Source organism: Syngnathoides biaculeatus, chromosome 6, assembly GCF_019802595.1.
Source record: "Syngnathoides biaculeatus isolate LvHL_M chromosome 6, ASM1980259v1, whole genome shotgun sequence".
NCBI lineage: Eukaryota > Metazoa > Chordata > Actinopteri > Syngnathiformes > Syngnathidae > Syngnathoides > Syngnathoides biaculeatus.
This window is the reverse complement of record NC_084645.1, coordinates 16,457,137-16,483,892: the sequence shown is the minus strand read 5'-3', so window position 1 is coordinate 16,483,892 and position 26,756 is coordinate 16,457,137. Positions and strand designations below refer to the sequence as shown.

Here is a 26,756-nt window from a genome sequence, read left to right as displayed (position 1 = left end):
ACTTTGCACGTTCTTCCCGTGCCTGAGTGGGTTTTCTCCAGGCACTCCGATTTACTCCTACATCCCAAAAACATGCATGGTAGGTTCATTGGAGACTCTAAATTGCCCATAGGCTTGAATGTGTGCACAAATGGTTGTTTGTTCATATATGCCTTGACTGGCGACCAGTTCAGGGTGTATCCCGCCTCTCGCCTGAAAATGGCTGGGTTAGGCTCCAGCACACCCGCAACCCTTGTGAGGGTAAAGCGGTACAAAACACGGGTGAATTGACTCTTGTTTGTATGACACAAAATGTACAGAATTGAGTTGTTACAATATAATAGGGAAGATGGTCAGAAAAGTTTTGAAATCAACTAAATAATCATTGAGGGATATGGCAAAAAACAAATTAAATTTGGATATTTCTTTTGCTTTCAACTTGTTTGAGGACTAACTTAATCAAAGTATTATTTGCAAAGAAGCTTAATTAGCACACCGTATTTGTTGGATGCAAACAGTTCTGTGCCAAAGACCTTCCCTAGCTTTGGTGTTTTAATTACCTTTTTTGCAGCAGTCGTTTTGATGGATAAAATAAACAATCGGTAAATGTGATAGCAAAGCTGTTAGAGTCCCGTTCCATATGTTTTTTTTTTTTTTGAGAGGCAACTTTCTCACAACTTTGCAATTAGTTCTGGTTTCTTGTAATAGCTTTAGATGTGACCATGTACTTTTTAGGTAATATTTACTGTTGTAAAGCATTTCTTAAAATGTCCAACTATATGTTCAATGTCTGATAAAATAAAAGTGTGATTTTGTACTGAAAGCTTGTCACATTAATACTGTCTGTTTATAATTAAATTCTAATAAAAAGTCTGAGGAATTGCATGGTAATTATATCATGGCTAAACCAACACATCTAATTGTGATGATTCTTTTGCAGGAATATCTATCATATTTTAATCACTATTTCTTTTGTAATCATTTTATGTTCAGTTCGTGACTGTAGGTATAACGACAATATGTCCTACAAAACACTGTGCAGCCACAACATTATAATGATGTCCAATACAAGAGCTTGATAAAATATTCTACTTTTTGAAATGTAATAATAATAGTGTTTTGTGTGCCATTGTCAAAGTAGTGCAGTATTTATTTAATATTCTTATTTATTATGAAAGTTGGTGTTTGTAGTGGTGTAGAAGTGAGCTGCATTCCAATGGGATCTGTTTGCTTCGATTTTTGGTTCCTTTGCAAGTGCAAAATTATTAGGAACAGCAGTCAGTGAGGTGCAGAACAGTACTACACGACTCCAAAGTATAACCCCAATAAAAATATTGTTAAATTAATACTGTACTTCTCAACTGTGATTATCCCTGTTATTTAAACATAGACTGGTTGATACTGCTCTTGTATTCTAAATCATATTCGGCAAGTGGCCATAATGGCTGGTGGCTGGTGAGTGTACAGCGGACCCCACTGTTTGCAGGGAAAAGGGACTGAGCCCCACCGCAAGTCATGAATTCCCATGAATATTTGATGCTCCCCTAAAAGTGATCAAAACATAACTGCATATATTGATATTTTGAACCATAAGTATACCACAAGCACACGTCAAGTGCAAGTCTTAGTTGACACTTTGTAGCTAAACATGGAGATAGACTACGTACAGTACTTCTACACAGGCTACACATTAACGGTAATCGATGATGATGATGATGATGATGATGATGATGAATCCACTGCCCGGTCTGGTGTAAAACAATGTGACTTTTGACTGCACAGCAAAGTGCAGGAGTAGCATCCATATGGCGACGAGGGTCTGTGCTGGTGGAAATGTCAGCTGCTCTACAATGGTTAAGACAACATAAATTGGTGGCTGTAGATTGGTTAAATGATGTTCTGCCGAGACACCGTAACAGATTCCACTGGTTTTGGTGAACGCATTGCATCGCACCAGATATGGCCGCTGCCGTTTTATATACCCAATCCCAGTGAGTGTAAATCACAAATCTAAAATGCTGAGACTGTATGAGTGAGGCACGGGGCTGTGGCCAGAGCGAATGAACGTTTGTGTAGACAGAATTCAATTCTGCCCACACAAAACAACCTTCTGCCTTGTGCTCTGGAAGTTTGATTGAGTGGACTCTTAGTAGACTGGACAACTATCAGCATGTTTTTTTTTGGCAGCGTTTACTCCTAATGGTAACTGTTCATTTTCTCAATTAAAGAAATTCAGTTCAATTAAAGATAATGACAAACGCTTAACTGCGCATATGTAGTGTTACAATCTGATATGGTTATTGACAAAACAAGAAAGCCAATGGTGGCTTAAAACTTTTGCCCATTATTGCCCATTTAATAAATATTTCCTCCACAATTAATTCAAGTTTCAGTTCCTGACGGTAAAATGACAGCCTCCTATATACAGTACTATATGCAGTTCATCGAAACATGATTGCATTGGCAGATTCTGTGTCAACAAGTCACAAAAGGACTTGATTGACTTGAGCAAGACTTTCAATAGCTTACCATTCGTCTTAAACATAATTGCTTTTATTCATAAAGCTTTAATTTCTATGCATCATTTACATTCTGCAGTTTACTGAAGTTGTTTGTGGTGCATGTTGTGTTCTGCTCCACCAACCAAGCAAATTATTAATGCCTTGCATCTGCTGTTAAAAAAGAAATATGCACTTCTGATCTATAAATTTTATTCATGTGCTTCTGTGGTGTCACCTCACTATGGATTTACAATACTGTCCATCCATCCTAGCTGACAATATACAGCAGCAACAAAGTTAAAAGATTACATCTCAACTTGCTTGTTGATTAAATAGCTAACAATTCCATTTGGCTGACAGCAGTAAAAATAAATGCGGCAATTTTTGATACGCTTACAACTAAAGTAATCCGGAATGCGGCGTTCCCACAGCTTGTTTAAATTTGTGTTACATTTCCTCTCCTTTATTGCCTGCATGTAATCGCACCTGCTCCTTGCTCGTCAATGTGCCGCCCTGCCTGAGAGGTGCTGCTGGGAGATGATGTTTAATAGCGTTCAGGCACTCTGTGAATCCCCCCCCCCCAAAAAAAAAAAAAAAAAAAAAAAAAAAACAGCCTAATACACTTTGACAGAAGGAAAACACCTGATGGCTCTCCACGCTGCTCCTAAACACAGAATCCCTACAATTCCACACAGATACACGTGAAGGTTTACGCCGCACTGCATAAGTAGTCAGAATATGTTTTTCAAAAAAATTTTAAGCATAAAAATATATATATTTGTAATATATATGTTGGTTTGTGTACAGCATCTCCATAGTCACTACATACGATACAAGCAGCAGGTTCTATATGAAAAGAATAAGAAATTGTCTCTGTTCCAATACTTATTTTTAATTTTCCGAGAATGAACGTGTGTGGGGGGGTTGCATTCTTTTTATTGGGCAGGACGAAACCTGTGAAAGAGAAGATGTGAATTGCCTATTAAAGGAATCAAAAATGCCATCCTGCTGTGGTTTCATGACAAAACACCAGCGAGGACTTGAATTTGATCAATAATATTGATTTAGGCGCGGACCTCAGATTGGATATTGTTTAGCACATTGCATGTACAAGGCTGCATTCTTATATTGCCATTAATAGAGGCTACTGCAATAATAGCTCAAATTACTGTAATCCTTTGCTCTGAATACATGCGCACGCACTGCACACGCACGCACGCATACCTGCACTAAATATTAAGGTTAAATAATACAAAGCACATTCCCTTTTGTTCTTGTCAGATATGATTAAATGAGGTGCGCATGGTTTCATTGATTGCTGATCAATAGTTGAGTGCAGTCATGCTGCTCAATTCGTGTTGCTGGTCTTTAACTGTGTGCTTTTGTGTACATCATTTTCATGAGTGACTAAGGTTGCAGCCCAGGATGATGTAAGCCTGTGTTAATTCAGCGTAGACAGTGAAGGCTTTGTTCCGTGCCCTTTGGTGCAGCACAGGCCTCGCTTATGTGACCCCTACCATTGTCGCACCATGTGAATTTGAGGCTTTGTTTTGCTGCCACAGTTGAATCAAATAATGGTGCTGGGGAGGAAAAAAATGCTTTCAATTTGAATACTCCCCCCCTTAAATTGAGCTTGCATTTTTGCATCATTAAGTTGTTTATTTTTCTCAGTACTCCTTTGCCTTAACTCTTTTACTTTAATCTTCTTTAAGTATTTTGGTGATTTGAGCAATGCAAAAAAAAAAAAAAAACTGTAAATAGAAGAGGTCAGACTTTGATGTGTGTGCTGCTTTTTCAGTACAACGAAAGATCAAGACAAGGATTTCCATCTTACCCTTTAGTAGGAGTGATACAGAATGTTTGTTGAGTTACGGGGTAGTCTTTGTGGTCGGACTTAATCATCAGTTTGACAGTCTCCAATGTTAATGTAAAACCACAGGTATACATACCACAGGATGAGATGAGTTATAACTTCCTTTGCTTTATCCACTGACCTATTTGAAGTGCACCACTGGCATTATACAGTAGAGGCGAAGACAAAACCGTGCACAATCTTGCTAATCAGTAGAAAGGCAGGCACCCTTCTTACGTCAAACTAAAAGATTCCATAGAGAGCCATATAGTTTTTGTGATTTTTTTCCCCTCTTTTTGCTTGTGAATGCTTTCTTTGTTTTCCTAGAATTTGAATGCACTTAATGTTCCCTTTGTTCTCTCTTTAGGTCTGAGCTGCAACAAGCTGAGATTTCATCTGATCAGCATGAATCCACATCCTGTTTTAAACTGAATAAGTACAAGCAAGCCAGCCCACATTTCACTGCAGACCTTTCAAACACCCCTGACCACTAGTCTGTAACTTTAGCCAGACACTGAAAGGACAGATTCATTAGGCCGCCCACCCGCCCAATTAGGAGCCAGATGGCGCTTTTGGCCAATCAAATCATGGATGCAAGAATTCTCAGCAGCATGAATGGCAGAGTTGAGCTCTCACAGTTATTGAGGGTAACAAATCAGAGCATTGTTACCCAGGTAAACTCTGTTCAGGATGACAATCGCAAGAACAGAAAGTATCCGTGTCCGTTGTGTGGTAAGCGTTTTCGCTTTAACAGCATCCTTTCGCTTCATATGCGTACGCATACTGGCGAAAAGCCCTTCAAGTGCCCCTACTGCGACCACCGGGCTGCGCAGAAGGGCAACCTGAAGATACACCTGCGTACCCACAAGCAAGGAATTTTGGGAAAAGGCCGTGGGCGCATTAGAGAGGAAAACAGGCTGCTTCATGAGCTAGAGGAAAGGGCCATACTGAGGGACCGGCACATGCGAGCCAGTCAGGTCGGCCCTCAGCAAACATCCATTTTCACTCAATTTGAACAACCCCATAAGGCCCAGACTCCAAACCAGTTCGACAAAAACAAACCAATGGCATCCACATCCCCTAAAGCCAGCAAGATCCAGGATGGACCCACCCAGGCTCCATCCACAGGCTTTCGCTGCTCCTTCTGTAAGGGCAAGTTCCGGAAGCAGCAGGAGCTTGAACGTCACATCCGGATTCTGCACAAACCCTACAAATGCACCTTGTGTGAGTTTGCTGCAGCACAAGAGGAGGAACTTATTGGTCATGTTGAGACCACGCATATTACTACTGACTCCTCTACGGGACACAAACCCACAGTGGAGGGCAACGACAAGGGGAAGTCCGGAGGTGAATTTCCATGTGATGTCTGCGGACAAACTTTTAGTCAGGCCTGGTTTCTCAAGGGTCACATGAGGAAACACAAGGACTCTTTTGAGCACTGCTGTCAAATTTGTGGCCGTCGCTTCAAAGAACCCTGGTTTCTTAAGAACCATATGAAGGTGCACCTGAATAAGCTGGCCTCTAAGGCTCATCTCCCCCCTCAGCATGACAACTCTGTTAACCTGAATCATTTAACAGAAGAATATCAGAGCAACCTCTACTCGCAGTACATCTCCCGCATTCACAACAGGTTCCTCACAGCCGAGAGAGCTGACCAGGCAGATTATAGCCAGTTACTCGCCACAGCCGGTATTGACATGAGCGTTAGAGAGATGTTGGGTCGTGGGGTTTCCCCGAGTCTCGGTGCGCTCACTAATGCAAAGAGTTCCTCTTTGTTAGGCTTGAATCACCTTCACCCTTCCCTTAGCGCCACCAATCTGGACTATCTGCAGAAGGTGGTCTCCAGCAGGGATGCAGTGAGTTACCCAGGCTGGCAGATCATGACACCCCCACAGCACATCTTCAACACTAAGGATCAGCAGCACCAGCAGAGCTCCTCCTACCTGTCTGAGCGGCGCCTCCCTGTGGATGACGGCAAAGTGGGTCTTGGTGATCAAGACGGCAACGTGAGCAGCCGACCCAGCAGCAAAGGCAGCCTGGCCCACCACGGTCCAACCGAGGTCCTGACAGAGACTGGCAGTACCCAAGAACACCAACCGCAATCCTCGTCTCCACATTCAGCTATAGGTAATATAGTTTAGGAGAGATGACACAGCTAATAGACTTTGTCTGAATGGAAGGGTTACTTGGCTGGGAGGGTCAAGGGTCACCCTTAATGTAACAAATAATTGATACATATTCATCTTCTTCCTATTACTATTTCTAATTAATTCATTCATTTATTCCATTCCACTTCACTTATCCTCACTGTGCTCACAGGCGTGCTGGAGCCTAACCCAGCTATCCTCGGGTTAGAGGACACCCTGAACTGGTCGCCAGTCAATCACAGTGCACATATGGACAAACAACCATTCACACCCACATTCACAGCTACGAGGAGTTAGAGTATTCAATGAACCTACAATGTATGTTTTTGAGACGTGGGTGGTAACTGGAGTACCCGGAGAAAATCCACGAAGCACGGGGCCAACATGCAAACTCCACACAAGCAAGGCCTGATTTAAACCTGGGCTAACCTGTCAGTTACTGTGCTGCCCATTATTGTTATTATTAAGATTACTCATTCGTAAAGAGTATTTATTTATTATGTAAAAAAAAATAGGATCCACAACCCAACTTATTTCCCCCAGCAGCTATTATTCAGTGGAATCTGTACGAACCCAATCCCTTTAAGAAAACCATTTTCCCCATAGGAAATAATAACATAGAGACAGTCCAGTTCCAGGGTCAAACCCTCACCATCATAAAACATTTACTAACTGGCCATGATGATTAGTCACTTGAAGGCAATTGTCACTGAAGACGTTAACCACTAACGATATTAAACATGCCACACACTGAACGATGCGGCTAAACCTGACTGAACTCACATGCAAGTGTTCGAGTTTTGGCAACGAGTTTTCATACATCATCTTACCTTGTCAAAATTTCAATCACCTTTGCATGTGGTAGCACAGTCGCAGATTATAGCCAATCAAAATGACCTTAATGTTTCAAACATGCTAAAAATACATCCAGGTTTTAAGATGACCCCCTTGCTTGCATCAACTCAAATAACTACATGAAGTACGCATACATTATTGTGTGTTTGTATTTTGCAACAATACTTAATGAAAATTGTAATTGCATGTTTACCTGTGGATGAAATACCGAGGCTTGCAGTCTGTTTCTTTTTGATTCTACCAAGATAAAAAGGTCTGTCTTATTATCGCAGTGGTTGTTGAACTGTACAACATCATTATGGTGGTTTTGGTTTCCCCTGTTAAGATTAAAAAAGGGAAAATATTAGTAACAGGCCTCAGTATGATGGCATGTTGCTTCAACCATAATAAGAGATATGAACACTTCTCTGAGCTATCAATCAGAGATCAGCGAGCATAGTTGGAAAGGTATTTGACATTTAGTGCTTTGATTATTATTTTTTTAATATATACATTTTACTATAGAAATATTCAAAAGCATGCCAATAAAAGAATGGAGGGATGAATAATCTGCAATAAATGTCCAGGTTAGATTTAAAGTGCAGATGTTCATGTATTCCATGTCATAGCCTGTAGCCCTTACATCATATTTTAATATCTCTGGCAAGTCTCCTAACTTCATGGAACATGAAGTAGTGAATCACTTTAGCAGGCCTTTACTATTTTTCAGCGTTTGTTGTGTTCTCATCAATAGGGTGGAAGAGAAATTGTCTAACAACTGCATCTCATCATCTTCAATTCTTCAAATATTATCACAGCAATGTGACAGGTATAGCTTTGTCTTTGTTCTACACAAGAGAAGGTGGATGTGGAATGCAGGGTCAGCAACTGCACATATTTTACTGTCATCCACAAGAACTTTGTCATGTTTTTTTTTTTTTTTTTGTTAAAGATAATGGCATCATAGGCATTGTAGTGATAATTAGTACCCTCTATTTTATATCTGTCACATTCTCAACCATTTGCCTCCGGGGGCACAAGATGTTAATGCATGCCATCTGGTGTTTTTAATGATTTGATATATACCACCCAGTGATTTTTATGATTTGATCTACCACCTGGTATTTTTATTGATAGTCTTCTGTTCCACCTGGTGGTTTGGATGATTTGGCTCTCTGGGTAAATGCCATTCTTGTCATGGCATCCTGCTAACATGCTATCATGGTCCTAAATTACTGCCATAACACTTAAGAGACAAGAGGACAGTAAAGCCATACTGTGTTGTTTTCCCATAACTTTGTCACTATGGTTGTTGTTTACTACTAAGAAAAGTCCATCCAAGTCTGATATGCTCTTGCGGGCAGTGGAGCAGAGATAAATGGATCTTGCCTAATCTCTTTAGATGTTTTGTTTACACATTGTGCACATATACCGCTATCTGCATATTTTGCATGGAAATGCCGACATGTATTGGCGGAATCCCCTTGTAGTGTCGCTTTAAGTAACATGTTTAAGCACTGTTGTTTTCACTTCTCCCCTATCTCCAAGACCATATGCTGTCATTTGCAGGAAACCTTTATGATCACCGACTAGCCGAGGATTTGAGCGCAAACAGTGCAGGGATGGCACATTCGGCATCAGACTCTAATTTCAGTCAATATTAAGCATGGAAACTAATTCATTGTAAAGGTCAGGCGTCATTGCTTTAGTCAATGATGAATCCAGCGGGCTCTCTCTCTCTCTCTCTCTCTCTATCTCTCTCTCTCTCTCCCTCTCTCTGTTCCCCCTCCCTTTCCTCTCTGTTCTTAGTCCTGTGTAATGGTAGACTCACTCTGGGGGCTTAGCAGCGCATTGTTTAGCTCTGACAATATATTCCTGAGACCTCTGCAGCTGCTCCCCGTGCTCACAATGACAGATTAATTAACACAATCACACATTGCTGGCCCGGGCTCAACACTCAGGTCTGCTACAGGACAGATAGGTAAATCCTACACATATGGCCAACACGCACCACTTGATGAGGCTTTAATAACTGGGGATAAGTTTTTCGGAGATGGGGGTGGGGGTGTGTTGTTTCTGATCAAGTCTGCCTTTTTGGATGGTCGGATGTCAAGGAAGAGGAGGAGGGAGGAAGTGAGAAAGTGTTTTCTAATTCAGGAGAGCGGAGATGCTGAGAAAGAGTTACCAGTGCCAGATGTTCAGCTTGAGGAACATTGATTAGTCCAGAATTACTGGCTGCATTATTCATACTATAGCCTATGGTGGTCATGATGTTATTGATGTTCTCAATATGGAAGGCAAATATAGTACAGTCACGGCTGTCAGGGTGAGAGACGGTTCCTTTGTTTGATATGTTCAGATACTGCTCGGGATTTAGATTCCGAGCGACAAATAGCATCTTAAATTAGAAATCACAGTCTGCTTTCAATAGGAGGCAAATTGCTTCGCTCAGTATCTGATCAGGGCAGATTTGAGAATGCACATAGGAGGAAGGAATGACTCCGTTTAAGATGTTTAACTAATGAAGGATGCATGCTTTAGGCTTGTGACCTACATTGGTCCAGCTTAGGGGAAAACATATCCAAAACAATTTGAAAACGCTCTGACACATAATAATAAAGTCGGTCTAGTACTTTTAACCTCAAGGTCAGTAAGCAGACACTATGTGATGAAGTCCTCTTGCGTGATCTCGCCTTAATTCTCTCTTTATAAGCAAGTTTCTTTTAAACTGTTACAATCAAGACAGTCAGAACTAATAATTGCCTGTAAAAACCCAATAATTTGACCAGTGTTCCCGTCTGTCAAAGCATGCCGCTATGCACAATTTTCCTTGAGCTGCTTCTTTTGCTGGAGTGTCTTCTTTGTGATTGATGGCAGGAAAAGGTTAACGGGTACCCTTTACAGAACAATAAACAAAATAGTTTTGACTTAAAGAGGAATAAATGTGGAAGGAAGCATAAATGACTACTATCAATATGAATAATTGATGATTCAGTGAAAATTAAAGTCATTTACAAATGAAGTTGCATGTCGCCTATTATATCATCAGGTTTTTGTTGGTAAACTCATAAATGTTTGTCAGTCCAAATATCTTTCGTGTTTCCATTTGCTGTATAGTATATCAATATGCACAAGAAATGCTGAGTCAAATCTTCACCCAGGTAGCATGGTGACATACTGGTTAGTACAGCCGTTCAAAGGTTGTAGGTTCCTATCCAGGCTCCGACGTTCCTTTGTTTTCTTGAGTTTGCCAGCTCTCCCTGTGCCTGTGCAGGTTTTCTTCCGTCATTCTGCTTTCCTACCATGCATGGTAGGTTAATTAAAGACTCAAAACGTGTGAATGGTTCTGCTGTATAAAAAAAAGCTGAAATTCTGGACTCTCCCTTGAGCTTTGATGACACATTTTCACATGAAGACCAAATATTTTTAGTATGGTGTACATTCAGCTCCTTTTCCTTTTGTAAGTGTTGATCTATTGTCACTGAGACTTTGGACAAAATTGTACTGACCAGCCAGGATTTACCATGATGCACAAAGATCCTGTTCTGGTTCTACACTCAATATCATCACACTAGCCTTCTGTGGTGGCATCACAAAAAGTCCCCCCCCCCAAAATATAAAACAATCAGACTTTAGAAGTTCATCTTCAAATCATCTGAAATTTGGAGTAAGTAAGCAAAAATTGCTTTGTTTGATAGTACTTCAGGTAAGGGACATTTGACTTGATCCATCCATCCATTTGTATTCATTCATTCATTCATTCATTCATTCATTCATTCATTCATTCATTTTCTGTTCCATTTCTCCGCTAGAGCCTATCCCACCCTACTCCTGGTGAGAGGCGGGGTACACCTCAAACTGATTGCCAACCAATCGTAGGAGACATATTAACAATCAACCATTCACACCCTATGGACAATCTTGTTACCCTACCATGCAAGTTCATTGGGGTGTCGGACCCGATGTTGAACCCGGGTCCTCAGAACTCTGAGGCAGATGTGCCCTACAGTATTTGACTTTAGAGGCCTCCCATATAATTCCAGTGGTAGGCCATCTTAGAAAAAAACACCAGTGGTAGAACTGTGTCTGAATAAATCAATGGTAGGTGTTGAAGCGCAAGCTATCCTGTACATCAGGAAAAGGAATCACTGCTACATGACTGACTCTTTATTGAGTGATGACGTTATCATTGGTTTCATATTCCTCGACCTCTCGAGTGAATGGACATTCTAGAGTTACTTTCACAATCACATTAATGTGATTAAAATATTTTTTATGTGAGTTCAACTGCCCGCCTGTTCCTTAGTCAACAGAAAGAGCTAAGTGGTATAGTATGAGAAAAAACAAATTCATTATAGTATAATTTTATACTGCATATAACAATCCTGTGATATCAGAAAAGTCTTCACTAACGTATGAATGAATAAGATTCCCACCCCTCCATTATTTATTCCACTTTGCTGTAACAATGTGCGTATACATTTTTGATCAGATTTGAAAGGTGTTACTCTTTTTAATAAATGTCACTCAGACTGGTTTAAGCAGACAGATTACCTGTTAGCTTTCTGCGCCTCAGTCGCACTTCTGTCATTTAATCCTCTTTTTAATTATTATTGCAGATATGAGACTCAAATTAAGCTCAAAATGCTTGTTTTCCTAGCATGCAGATAAAAAGATTTACCCAGGGAGTTTTGAACACCTGCCCTGAAATATTGTTTCCACTGTAGCCTGAATGCCATGTGGCTTAATTGACTTGGAAACGTCCCAAATGCGTCATTGACTATGTGGTCTAATTAATATTAATAATATATGCTATTATAAACATCAAAGAACATCTGGCGCCCCTGTTTTCCTCACCAGTCTGGCGTGCGACTCCCACTCTGTTTCATCTTAAACCAAACCAGCCACCATTAATAACTGTTTTGCATCTCAGGTGCTTGATTGCACATATAGAAAGTGCCACACTATATACAGTTTGATGTCAACAATATACTGTAACTGCCAATATGGCTGTGTAAGCATAGTACTACGCAAGGCTCTGATTGCATTGATGGGTTGTAAGGGTGTAAATCTTATAGCCAATTTCCACACGAAATGAATCACTTGTCCAAGTATGTTTGCTCACTTTCTTTTCTTTTTTTCCCCCCCTGGCTTTCTGGAGGCTTTTATATATTTATTTACAGTTTTTTCCTGCACATCCAGTAAGGTCAGATAACGCGTATACATCACTTTATTATACGTTCTGTGTAAGGCGAGAGAGGCGGCAGCTTGTAATGATGCAGTAATTGGAGTTTTGGTTGATAAATCTAAGCTCCGAAATAACTCCCCTCACATATTGTGAGCCTCGACAGTGTAAGTAAATCTTAAACTGATTAAGTTAGCATGAACCAGGCAATCACAAAGATGGCACCCATCCAAAGGAAGAGCAAAAAGCAACAGAATCTTTACGTTATTTTACTGCTCTCATGTAAGCTGGCAAATGGCTTTAGGATGCTGAAAGATGAGGTCAGCTTTGTGTTTTCTGCATTTGGAGCTGACCGGCAATGTCATCGTAATTTAAACCGCAGAATAATTGAGATATATAGACAGCATCTGAAAGAGTTCCATTAAGCAGTTTTGATTTTTTTTTTGTGGTCTTACTGGAGACATACGGGCGTGGCACTGTTAAAGGCACTTTCCCGCTCATGGACATCCATGATACTGATTGCTGTGCACAGTTCATGTGAAGACATTAAATTGTACGGGCTAGATGCAAACAAACCCACACGTACTACATTATATACAGTACTGTACATATACAGTACATTGGCCATGTGCACAATCAAATGTATTTGTATTTAACAGTGCTATTGCCATTTAAGATACTAGTCTTTCCTCCCTCAGTTTGAATGTACATACAGTATTATATGTGTAGTATCTTGCATAAGGTAAACCAAAATCAGTTGTACAATACTGAAGTCTACTGCAACAATAACGCAAGGAAAATTAGTTCAAGAGCTGCAATAAGAAAATAAAACAGTCATCTGCCAGGATCCTTTATTAATTCCAATTTTTAATTGACACAGAAATATCACTTTTAGAATATGTCATTGTGGTTGTAGTTTTTGTAGTTTAGTTTTTCACACTGACTGCTGTTTACTTTATTTGTTTTTGGTCATCTCGTTTAGCTCCATGAGAATCAAAGCTGTACCTCTGCAAAGGTGTCAGTCCAAATCTATTCTAAGGCTCTAATTAAATGTGTGCAAGTGTGCTTAATGTTGGGGTCTGTGAGTACAAATGCACACTACAAAGATGAGCGACTGTCTTTTGTTCAAGGACGGTGATATTTTATGGAATTCTACATTACAAACATAAAAAAGAGAAACCCTCCTTTTACTACCACTCACTGCACAATTGTAGTTTTTCTATTAAAGTTGGAATCAAAGTCGAGCGCTGACTTCAGATCATTAGATCTGGAGGATTACCTCAGGGTCACATCTCGAGGTGTATGAAATTGATATTTCTCTGGCGGGGATGAATCACTGTTGTAACTCAGATATTAGTCCATTAAAGAAGAACAATAAGGCATCAATATGCATGGAATTAAATTAATGGTGGTGGGTTTATCTGCCTATCCCAGACGCATCCCTAAAAGACACAGTATAATGTATGGCCTGACCTTCAAATGCCAAGAGAGTGTTGGGCAATAAACTGCCAATATTTGTGGCTTAATGGCGTTGGATGACTTTTACTGTAATTGGAATGGCAGCGGAACAGCTGGGCTGTTTAAAGACAGTATGAGGCCGGCGATCTCTTATTCAAAACGGTCAGAGGGAAGTGTGTTTAACCCTGCAGGGTGTTTCTGGGAATACTATGAGGATGACTTTGTAGGTAAACACAAGCAGCAGACATTAAGAATTTCATATAATTAAAGGTTGGGAGCGGGGAGTGGGGGGTGGGGGATTAAAGCATTTACAAGAAAAAGGAGAAAAGTCACTCTGCCCTTCTCTACATTAATAAACATTTTGGAAATGAAATGCAAAAATAAAGTGGACTCTTGTACATTGTGGTTACTCTGAGCTGGTCACATGACTGTGAATCTCATTTACGTACTGCCTTTTTGAGAGAACAGGGCTCTATCTCTTTTTGTGTCTGCAACCACCGTCTTCTTTAGGATGTTTTACAATTTCCCTCTTTTATTATTTCTGGAGGAATCTTGTTTAGTGTTAACATCTTTGGGTGTATTTATTGCACTCGGCGGTGGCATCCATACTGTAAAATGATGGATCACTGGAGCTGAAAGCTGATTACAAGCATGATTTACTGCAGGGCACCGCTTAAATCATTCAACTCAGCCCGGTGTGGGACTGCAACATTTTTCATGCCGAGAACAGTCGTTGCTACATGTGCCTTTCTCGAGACAAAATGCTTCCTATGCACACGCAATTTGATTATGTGTTTTGCGCTCTTGTGTGCATTAGGCGACAATGTCTACAAGTGTCCACCCTCCAGCGAGCACACTGCCATTGGTTTCCAGCTGGACCGCTACCACTTCCCGTCCTGGCAGAACAGCAGGGATCTGTCCTCTCCGCTGCAGCCCACCAGCAGCCGAAGCTCCAGCCCCAACCCGAAGCCACGACCCAGGTCCAGGGAAGACAGAAGTCTTGTGAGCGCTCACTTCCTTTCCCCAGACAGAGAAAATAGCCTGCTCGTCCCTGACAAGAATCCAGCCAATGAAAGTCCTTCTTCTGCTCACACCAACAAGTCCCAGTATGAGCCTTTAGACTTGTCTTTTTCCTCTCATTCCACCATATCTCCTGCTCTACTGGTCCAAATGTCGGAGGTCTTCAGCAATGGACTCAATCCACTTCAAAATTACTCCGCTGAACTCGATGTGAAACCTGCATATAGGTGTGATCTTTTGGACGCGAAAGAAGGTGTGGACACACATAATCTTGGGTCAACGGGGCTCAGTGTGGAAGGTGAAGATGGAAAAACGTGCGCTGAAGGAGAGAGGGAAGGAACAAATGAAGATGCAGTTGAATGGAAGATGTTGAAGGATGGAAGCCAGGCCGACGTCCCGGGAAAGAAGCGTGACGAGATAGGCCCGTGGGCTGCAGCAGAAACGAGAGTGCCCTCACCTGACAATATGGCTCCAGATCAGGTCAACCACTTTCACCAAGCTGGCCTGCTCTCGCTCCTCAGAGCCCAGAAAAACCGGAGCGGCACCCATAGGACCACCCTGAATGTGGGCAACATGAATAATGTTGCATCAGGTAAGCGTAGGTTGGATCAGTGATCCATCCCAACTTGTGTGCTGTGACAGATCATTAGAAGGTTTGTGGAAATGTACCCGATTTGACTTCATTTACTACAAAATAATGTATCTCTGTTTGAAAACAGGGCCGTGAAAAGTAATGGCCTCCTCCTCAAATTTGGATAGTTTTGCATAATTTTTAATATTTAAAATAAACAAATGTAAATGTCAGACAGAGATAATCCAAGTATACAAACAAGAGCTCCTAGGTGAAAACCCACTACTGATCAAAAAAAGAACATAATACTTGTTTTACTCTTGAAAAAAAAGAAACAATTTAAAATACTTTCTCAATGCACTATCTATACTAGTGTGGTGCATGTTTAGTCATTTGCGGATGCAAGGCCAAGCTAGTCATGGGTCAAGGTTTTGAATACTAATGCTTATCATGGCAGCATAGTTTCCGCATGGATGTCACAGTTCTGATCTTGGGGGCTTTAATCCAGCCTCCAATGTGGAGTTTGTTCAACTAATGCTTGGGTGGGGTTTCTCTGGTTATTTTGGTCTCCTCCCACAATCTCAGAACATGCATGTAAGGTAGGTGTGAACATGAACGTGTGCCCTGTGACTGTCAACCCAGCCATTGTGTACCCCGTCTCTCGCCCTAAGTCAGCTGGGATAGACACCTGGACTCCCTTGACCCCAGTGAGGATAAAGGGTTTAGAAAATGGATGGATAGATCTTTATCTTCAACAGAAAAAAAATGTATTGTATTTTTGTATTTCCTGAGCCAGATAAAGTCCTTAAAATACATTATGAGGATCTTTATTTAACAATTGGGTCATCTCAAGACTTTTACTGTAGTTAATAAGAACATTTCCCAACATTGAATATAGTTTAGCGTTTCCACCACGTTAACACTCAGATCTTCATGATGGTAAGTGTCACTCGTGTCACTCCCCACTTTAGCTTTACTGCATCCTGCTCGGCTGACACTGACAGCAGTACTACTGCAACTGGCAAGAACATCTGGCTCTCTTGCTGTTGTCAGTTACACACATTTGGTGTCACTTTAAAAAGTTTGAAACCATTGGTAGTTTCGACAAAAAGTGTTTTATTTCTTCTCGTCTTTTTTCTTCTCCGCTCCACTGAGATAAATCAGCTTGTTTTTCCTCATAAGGAGGCAACCAAATGTATTATTTTATTAGGCTAAACTCTTTCTGAATCAATCCTGCACGTGCACGGCAGGAAGATGGAATAGTCCACTGCATGAGAAGGGGGGAGCACTTGAAACTTCATGATAGATGAAGCGTTTTTGTGTGATTTTAAGCAGTTGAATCAAAACTAAAACGATAATAATGTTTTTTTTATATTAAAAAAATACGTTATTAATGACATTTGGTGAAACCTTTGTCTCCCTCTGGAAATCTCAGACTCAAAATGGTTGGTTACCCTTGAAGTTATAAACACTTGGACCATGTTGTTTAAGTTGGCCTCCATATTTGCAGGCGGATACTGCCATCTAGTGGTCAAAGAAGTTCATTATCAGTTGCTTTCCGGAGCACGTCCGACGTCTCAGGGGATTTTGATGACTATCACACCAGGCCTCCTTAAAATGGCCGACAAATGTCTGACATCTTTAGCAAGTTTCGCTTCCCAAACAACATTTTGGCAGCCACCAGTGTGAAAAGTATTGGAATGTGAACAGACCAAAAACAAACAAACAAACAAACAAACGAAAAAAAAAACAACAACAACCTCAACGGCGCTAAACAAATTGTGTTCCCCCCAAACTGTAACTTCTTGCTGATCTGAGCTAAGGAAGTCTCAGGTGTGCCTCCCTGATTACCTCCACGCTGTAAGGAGTGATATAATCTCCTCGTGTGATAGGTTACAAATGGCCCAAGCCAATTGAGCCCCCTGATAGAGAGGCTTAACGCTCTTGTGCTGGTGCGATATGCCTGCCGAGTGCAGATTTAATAATGCTGTCTCTCAAGAGAGGGGATCCAACAGCTGGGGTCTTTGATATGCATGTATTATGAGTGCAACATGATACACCTTCACTCAACCCCACGTCCTTTTTATTCCACAATCCAATATGTTCATGCGAAAGACGGGAAAGTGCCTGTCAACTGCATTAGGGCTTCACATCTGTTCCCTTTCTTTATGATTTCCTACAGCAACTCGCACTTTTGTGTCATCCTGCACAGATGGTGATTATAATTCGGCAAAAGCCACGTCTCCCTGTCAACCTGTCATAATTGTGCCTAATGTTATTTAGATTTCAAAATGACAAATCAGCCTCCCTGGAGGTGTCATGTTTCAAATTCCTGTATGGATAAAGGTATTGGGGCCGCCTGGCCTCCCTGATCCAAAAAAAAAAAAGAAAAAATGCTAACACTCTTTGCAGGTATATAGTGTAAAATGTCTTAGGCCATCATTTGCTGTTTCAGCAACACATTATACAATATACAGTATAAGTATACTGTCACCCAACATAACCTCAAATCTTTTATTCGTGTGTATTCCGTTTTAAAGATTGCACGCTATTTCCTGGTTGATGCTTTTGATGCCAAAACTCAAATGGTGACAATAAAGTCATACATTTGCACCTTTATCCAGATGATCATAGAAATATAATGAGCCCCATCCACGTTACAGACAATTTTAGAGAAGGACATTATTCTTCTCAGGTCCTAAATCAGAGGAGGCCTCTCCTCTGGCATCACATAGATCATCTGGTGGCCAAATTTGCAGCTTTAAATGTAAAACTGGAAACAGCTACAATCTGGAGAAATAAAGGAGAAACGTGACAGCAGGTAAATAAGGTACCCTGTCGAAATTGGGAGGGTTGGCACAGTGTCTGTACTGTATCACTAAAAATGGAACCTATTGCATTTAGTTCTTCCACACCAAAGTCCTCTGATCTTCAGGGACCATGACAGGGGCCTTCCCTAAACTCTTCCAACTTGTCATAAATTAAAAGGCGCGTGGCAATACTTTTGTCCATATTCTGAAGAATGTCAGGAATGGTTGGCAGCAGACTGATTTATGTCTGATGATTTCTGAACATGATTTCAGAGCCAGCCAAGTCATCGGGACATTGAGACGGACGGATGAGTGACATTGAGCATGCGTGGCTTGTCCTCCAGAAGTAAGCCAAGCAGGTGGCTCAGCAGACTGTCCCGTGTACGGCATTGACCAGGTGGCTTTGTCATGGGGCTGTCTCCTGTTTGCCTCCATCCCTTCAAAGCCGGTCGGCATGTCGAGTGGCACGCTGACACATTGCCGGGCATTTTGGACATGGAGTGATGCGTTTGCGCTGACAGCTCGGGTCGGCTCCAGTGTGCCAACAGTGGTAATTGGCCAGATGGTGACCTCTGTTTGAACTCGTCCACTTGCTCATTAGTCTCACACGGGACAGAACCAAGCCTCCCTTTTGTTTTTGAACTGAGGTCGTCAGCCGTGCGATGTTTTCCTTTGACCGCTAGATGGTAGCATTTACCACGCTAAAATGCAACGACTTCTCCTAAACTGCATTCCTCGATCAAAGGGCCAATTGGGGAAAACGTGTTTCGATAACATGATGCCCTTGGATAACTTTGAAGCAGTTGACAAATGAACTGATAAAGCCCGGCCTCTCACGGTGAACATGAGAAGATCTATAGAGAAATGATTATGAATGGAGGGAAAGAAAAGTCTCCCTGTATAAAAGCGATGAGTCATTATCTCATTGTCTGACCTCTGTGTTTTCCCTCGGCGAAGGGAGCACAAGAAAAGGAGCGAGAAAGATGGCCGTAGATGGAGATAGATGGAGCGACAGCAAGGTGAAAGAGGAGTAAGCGGCCGTGCGGCCGTCTCCATGAGCAGATGTCGTCCGAGGGCAGCGAGAGGGCAACGCGGCCCTCTTTTGTGCCGTGCCCCTCCTTGTAGAGATAATGAAGGGTGGAGTGCTGGGAAGGATGTGCAGTCATCACTCAATGTCTGTGTGCCATCAGAGCTCAGCACTGTGTCATGCGTCACCATTCAGCTCCTCTGGCCCCCGTCGGCCCCGCCACTGTCATCATGGTCATTATCTCAGACACAAACACACACAGACGCACACACATAGAAATGTGCACTCTGTCCTGATGACGTTTTTATCATTTTTTGTACTGCTGCTGATTCAATATTGCATGACTCTCATCACTATTATGTAGCTTCCACCCCCATATATATTGAAAAATTCAAGAAAAACATCACTCAGCTCGAGTTAAAAGATGGTAAGATTATGATTTAAATGATGAGTATTAATAACATTGCTGCACATTGGCACTGTCTTAAAGTCTCATTTTCCTCATTTTATATGTAACCCTGAAACAAAAGTGACAAATAATAATAATACATTGTGCTAAAGAATCTCATAATACATAAAATATGCAAGTTTTAGAGCAGAGATTCTCAACCTACCGTCCTCTGACCAACATACACTGGGTGAGTATCATAGTTGTTGAATTTTGAAAGAAATATGTTTGGCTTTGCGATTGACATAAAGATTTACTATTAATTAGTGTTAAGAGAAACTTTAAACAAAGTTTCATGAATTTAACATTTGATGAATGCCACATTAGATGGTAAGTTCCTTTTTTTTTAAAAAAAAAGTTCTATTGTTCTGTATTTTGCTAAATATGACAGATACAGTGCCTTGTGAAAGTATTCGACCCCCTTGAACTTTTCAACCTTTTGCCACATTTCAGGCTTCAAACATCAAGATACAAAATTAAATGTTTTTGTCAAGAATAAACAAGTGGGACACAATCGTGAAGTGGAATGAAATTTATGGGATATTTTAAACTTTTTTTTAACAAATAGAAACCTGAAAAGTGGGGCATGCAATATTATTCGGCTCCTTTGCATTAATACTTTGTAGCGCCACCTTTTGCTGCACTTACAGCTGCAAGTCGCTTGGGGTATGTCTCTATCAGTTTTGCACATTGAGAGACTGAAATTCTTGCCCGTTCTTCCTTGCAAAACAGCTCAAGCTCAGTGAGCTCGGATGGAGAGTGTTTGTGAACAGCAGTCTTCAGCTCTGCTCACAGATTCTCGAATGGATTCAGGTCTGGACTTTGACTTGGCCGTTCACCTGGAAAGTTTCTTTGTGAACCATTCCATTGTAGATTTGGATTTATGTTTTGTATCATTGTCCTGTTGGAAGATAAATCTCCATCCCAGTCTCAGGTCTTTTGCAGACTCCAACAGGTTTTCTTGCAGAATGGTCCTGTGTTTGGCTGCATTCAGCTTCATATCAATTTTAACCATCTTCCCTGTCCCTGCTGAAGAAAAGCAGCCCCAAATTATGAGGCTGCCACCACCATGTTTGACAGTGGGGATTGTGTGTTCAGGGTGATAAGCTGTGTTGCCCTCATTTGTAGAGAAAATGTTCATCTAATTCTGGGCTGTTTACCAGCCAGCGGTGTAACAAGAAAGGTACAATAAATACAAACGATAAACTCAAGAAATGAATATATACATACACGCTTGCCTAAGTTTGTAATACATCTCCAAATGTTTTAATAAAAGAAGATCAGTTGAATCATATACGATGCAGATGTCAGAGTCTTTCAATATTCATTTAAAAGCATCCATTTGTTATCATATTTTCTGGGTTTTGAAGTAACTTTGAATAGATTTGGGGGGGGGGGCACAAATTAGTGCATCCTGACAGTAAAAAGGTTCTTGGAGCAAAGACTGTCATTGTGCATACTTTATCATGCATAAGATGTTGATAAGGTGGCGTTTCCCCTAAAACAAACTCATGCAGTACTTCAGCACATGCTAGTGATTACGGCTGCAAATGGCCACGGCAAAGCATCCGACACAAATTACAAAATTGCTGTAATGAGTAGTGGCTTTAATATTTTTTTCATGAACTTTAGTGTTGCACAGTATTCAGTAAAGGGGGAGGGGCTCAGTTCAATTACTGCTGTCATTTCTATTTCCTTTTTGAAACAAACGCAGCACAAATGATGTTTTATCAGCTTTTAAAATAGCATCAGAGTTCACTTTGTAAAGATATCCGAGCGTTGGTATAAAGAATATATTTTTTCTTGCCTGTCAGATGTGTACATTTGCTTGCTACAGTTAAAGTGTAACTTTTGTCATAATGCAGTCCACTGTCTTCTACAGAGTCAGCAATCATTGTTCTCCCTCCCTACCCCAGTAACTATTGGCATATCATCTCTCTTTCTGTCAGCACCTCTCAGTCCTTCCTTTCTCATTTCCTTCCCCTCCTATCTATTTGTGCCCTGTGCATGTCCATGATGTAAAGGTATAGGATCACACGCACTGTGTGTACATTGTGTGTGATAGCGTGTGTGAGCGGTTTGAAAGCTGTGGCGAAAAGCGACCCATGAATAGAGGATCATGTGCTGGAGAGATGGATGGCTCTGAGCCCACTGCTGTCTCCTCTAATTGTAAAATATTAGTTACATTAGACTCGGGTCTGTGATTAATGGAACTTATTTGGAGGTTGCCCTCTCCTGGACCTCCCCTCTCCTCCTGCGGGAGCGAGGAGGAAGGCCAGGGGCTCTGCTAAGAACAGGAGAGACAGAAAGAATGAAAGACAAGCAGGGTCTGATGTAGGTGGCGGACCTTTTCGACTCGTTTTAACCTGACTTCCCGAGTTTATTCTACGCCAATGTAGAGCATTGTGTAGATTTAAGTCAAGACTTAGACAAATTTAACAACTTTTGTGTTTTATGTCACATTTGACCAATTTTCATTTTCTTTTAGTGAAACGTTCATTCACTATTTACAGCCCCCTTCTTTCCAATTTTACACGACAGACAGACACACACACACACACACACACACACACACACACACACACACACACACACACACACCACACACACACACACACACACACACACACACACACAGCAGTCTGATGATATTCTCATGTGTCAGGCTTTATCCTCTTTCTGATGAGAATGTGAATGTGTGTGCATGCATACATGTGTGTGCCCTTTATTGGCCATCAGGTTATTATACACCAGCAGATGGAGCATTACATTTATTGCACACACCTTCTGTGAGTTTTTGTAAATTTCTCCCCCAAAACACATTTTTATGTAGATGCACGGCCCAGTATTCAGCTTCCCGCAGCTGTCCGGGCGCCGATGCCGAGCGTGATTGAAAGGAAAAAGGGAGGAAGATGCAAGGGAAAGGGGGAGGGAGAATGTGAAAAAGGGCTTGAAATGGCCCCCGGTTTTTGGGAAGTGATGTCAAATGACATCAGCACATAACGGTTTACTGTAACTGTGAATCACTGAGAAACACATTGAAGTGTGAGACAGACAGGAAAAGAAAAAAAATTCCTTTTATGAGGTAACTTTGTCTCGAATAGCTCGGCAGTGAGCAAGGACACGTGTCTGTCAAAGCACAAAGGTAAACTGCTCATCTGTTTAATCACATCAACACCTTCAGGGTAAGTTGTCAAAGCTGATTTCTGCCGTACATTCGGGTCAGATAAAGACATTAAAGTCATTAATTGCAATACAATGTTATTTGCGCGCTTTAAGTGAACGACATCAAGAGGTGCAAGTGGAGTTAAGTTGCACGGGGCAGACAGGAAGTTTTGACATTCCTTTCCTCTCTCAGCTGCAGACGCCTGTCATTCCTCAACTCGACTCAACACTTGTGCATGTGTCTGTTTATTTGTGTGTGCGTTTGTGTGTGTGCATTCAGAGTGAGCAGGAAATGGTTGACAATGGATTAGAGAGGGTTTCATATCTAAAGTTCAAAATCAGCCCAAGCCTCTCATAGACAACCAAAACAATTACTCGGACCTTGTCTATTTACGACAACAACAAGAAAAACAACAACATCAAAATTGTAAATAGTATAGTAGTGTTACTGGTACATTCTTTTCTACAAAAGTTAGTCATTAATGTAGTCTGATCTCAGCTACTGTAAATTACAAAAATAATTAAATAGAATCTTCTTAAACGAATACAGCAAAAATAATCAGGTTTTCATATTTTATCAAAAATAACAAGCATTCACGGTAAAGGGAGGAAAAAGTACATGAAAAAATGGGTGTTAATGACTGGAAGACCCTCCTATGGAGGCAATCACCTGATCAAACGTTCCCCGTAGATATAGATCAGTCATGCACTATGTATGACTCAGGATGAATTTTGGGCCATTCCTCTTAGAAAACTGTTGCACAACAGCAGATTGTTGGGATTTCCTATATAAATATCTCCTGAGGTTACACCACAGCATCTCAATTGAGTTGAGGTCAAGACTTTGACTGGGCCGCTCCAGAACAAATATTTATTCTTCTGAAGCCACCTTGTTGATGTTTTTTTTTTCTTCTGTCTTTTGTGTCACTGTTCTGTTTCAGCATCCATCCTTTTTTGAGTTTTAACTGATGGTCAGGTGGCCCAGACTTCTTCTTGAAAATATTATCATAACATGCACTTTTACAGTATGTGTGCTTGACAACAGGGTGGAAGAGTGGTTAGTACATCTGCCTCACAGTTCTGAGGACCGGGGTTCAAATTCGGCCTCATCTTTGTGGAGTTTGCATGTTCTCCCCGTGCCTGCGTGGGATTTCTCTGGGCACTCCAGTTTTGTCTCACATCCTTAAAACATGCCCAGAGAAAACCCACGCAGGCACGGGGAGAACATGCAAACTCAGCACAGATGGGGCCGGGGTTTGAACAGTGTTCCCCAGAACTGTGAGGCAGATGTGCTAACTAGTTGTTCACAGTCCCTCCCCTAGTTCATTCATAGTAGTGTAACACTAGTTTCCAGTAATGTCAAATTCTGTGGGCCCTACTATTTCACAAGTACAATGTTGTGTTATGAAAACACTTTGCATTCATTTTGTGGCAGCAGCGTTTCGAAAGATTTGGTGTCATGTTTTTGTAACATTTGTTAACGAAATCAGAAAACCATTAGTCCGACATCCTTTTCAGGGGGGCAGAATGAACCATGAGATGCACGTGGACTACACTGACTGGGTCACAAAATTAGGTACATCTGCGTAATTTAATGAAGTCATTCATTTATGTATTATTTATGTATTACAGATCAAAAATTATCTTTACAAAAGACTGTGATGATTTGATTCATGCTCCCTTACAGGTGTATGTTAAATGTTGTATGCTTTTTATTGTGGACGTAGATGTACTGCATCATATTGAGAGCTTGTTCTAATCTTCAACATAGATTCAGAAATGGGATAAATTTCTTTTGTTAACCCCTCTTCTTTTCCTTTCCCCCCTCCTAGCTCGGAAGCCATTCCCGTGCAAATACTGCCCCTACAGTGCCTCCCAGAAGGGGAACCTGAAGACCCACGTCATCTGTGTTCACCGAAAACCCTTTGACAACAGCCTGTACCCCGACCGCCGTCTCCGCCGCTCCCACACGCCACAGCAGCCGTCCAGATCGCCACCGAGCATCACGGAAGACAATCGGGCTCCCGGCAGAGAGCCGATCAACTTTGAGTCACTCTGTGGGACTTGACGTCGTTGTCATGGAAACCACTGAAACAGACAGTTATGATTATTGCTTTGGTAAGAACGACTGAGATGTTAAGTTAAAAGGGGCTATTATGCACTTTCTTATGTTCTATTACAATATAACACTTTTGGGTGTTCATCCATTAAGTACTAGAGAACTATTCCTCCACTGCTTCCTTCCTTTGTGGTCCCTTCAGACAGATCTCTCAGAAAAAGAAATAAGGTTTTTTTTTCCAGATGTGCAATGTGGGAATAATAGATTCCCTTTAAGAGCAAATGTATATGTACATTCCAGTGTTTCTTGAAGATCCACAGTATGTATTTATCTGTAGCAATGAGGTTGCGTATAATAATAATGATAATAATAAAGTCCACTGTGATGTGAAAGTGTAACACTTGAAATAAGTGCACTTCATTTTGACAGCTTGTCCAAACATCTACAAGTTTGTGTTTGCACACATCTATCAGTTCAGCGCTTGTCTAGTAGGGAGAGTGAACCCAGTCTGCCCAAAGCATTTGTTCCTTCAGCCAATAAATGCATCGTATTATGTCCCCCCCCCCCACCCCTAAATATCACTCCATTTTCCTTCCAGTCCACAAGTTTTGTCTATCTGTCAGGATATGGTGCCAGATGTTCGGGCTTTCGTGGCAGCAGATGTAATGAAGTAGAATGTTGCACATCAGAGCTTCCATTTGTTTTGGACTCCACTCTGGGGAGAAAGGCTCTCTCACACATAATTATTGCCCATTAACTCTTGTGCTTTCTGCCATGGTGCCGGAACAATGCTCGATTAAGGGGAACCAAGGAAATGGGGAAAATGCAGCCCTATGGGGGCACAAACCAGTGCAATCTGTAGGCCGGTCCCAAGCCCGGATAAATGCAGAGGGTTGCGTCAGGAAGGGCATCCGGCGTAAAAACTGTGCCAAACAAATATGAGCGTTCATCTAAAGAATCCCATACCGGATCGGTCGTGGCCCGGGTTAACAACGCCCGCCCCCGGCACTGCTAACCTGCAGGGCGTCGGTGGAAATTCAGCTACTGTGGGTCGAAGACAAAGAAGAGGAGGAAACCGGACCCAGCGTCAGAAGAAAAAGAGGAATGCACAGAGCCTACAACTGAGTGTAGGGACTTTGAATGTTGGGACTATGACAGGAAAAGCACAGGAGTTGGTTGACATGATGATTAGGAGAAAGGTTGATATTCTGTGCATCCAAGAGAGCAGGTGGAAAGGTAGTAAGGCTAGAAGTTTGGGAGCAGGCTTTAAATTATTCTACCACGGAGTAGATGGGAAGAGAAATGGAGTAGGGGTTATTTTAAAGGAAGAGCTGGCTAAGAATGTCTTGGAGGTGAAAAGAGTATCAGATCGAGTGATGAGACTAAAATTTGAAATTGAGGGTGTTATGTATAATGTGGTTAGCGGCTATGCACCACAGGTAGGATGTGACCTAGAGTTGAAAGAGAAATTCTGGAAGGAACTAGATGAAGTAGTTCTGAGCATCCCAGACAGCGAGAGAGTTGTGATTGGTGCAGATTGTAATGGACATATTGGTAAAGGAAACAGGGGCGATGAAGAAGTGATGGGTAAGTACGGCATCCAGGAAAGGAACTTTGAAGGGCAGATGGTGGTGGACTTTGCAAAAAGGATGGAGATGGCTGTAGTGAACACTTATTTCCAGAAGAGGGAGGAACACATA

At 41.5% G+C, this 26,756-nt stretch overlaps 1 protein-coding gene across 1 annotated transcript; it reads left to right on the top strand.

Moving 5' to 3' along the window:
• Window positions 1–1,627: 1,627 nt before the first annotated feature.
• Window positions 1,628–25,426, top strand: LOC133501944 (uncharacterized). The gene is made up of 5 exons (XM_061822156.1): window positions 1,628–1,725; window positions 4,700–4,768; window positions 4,859–6,459; window positions 14,774–15,568; window positions 24,830–25,426. The coding sequence occupies exons 1-5, from the start codon at window positions 1,628–1,630 to the stop codon at window positions 25,063–25,065; spliced, it is 2,799 nt and encodes a 932-aa protein (XP_061678140.1). The 3' UTR covers window positions 25,066–25,426.
• Window positions 25,427–26,756: the final 1,330 nt, after the last annotated feature.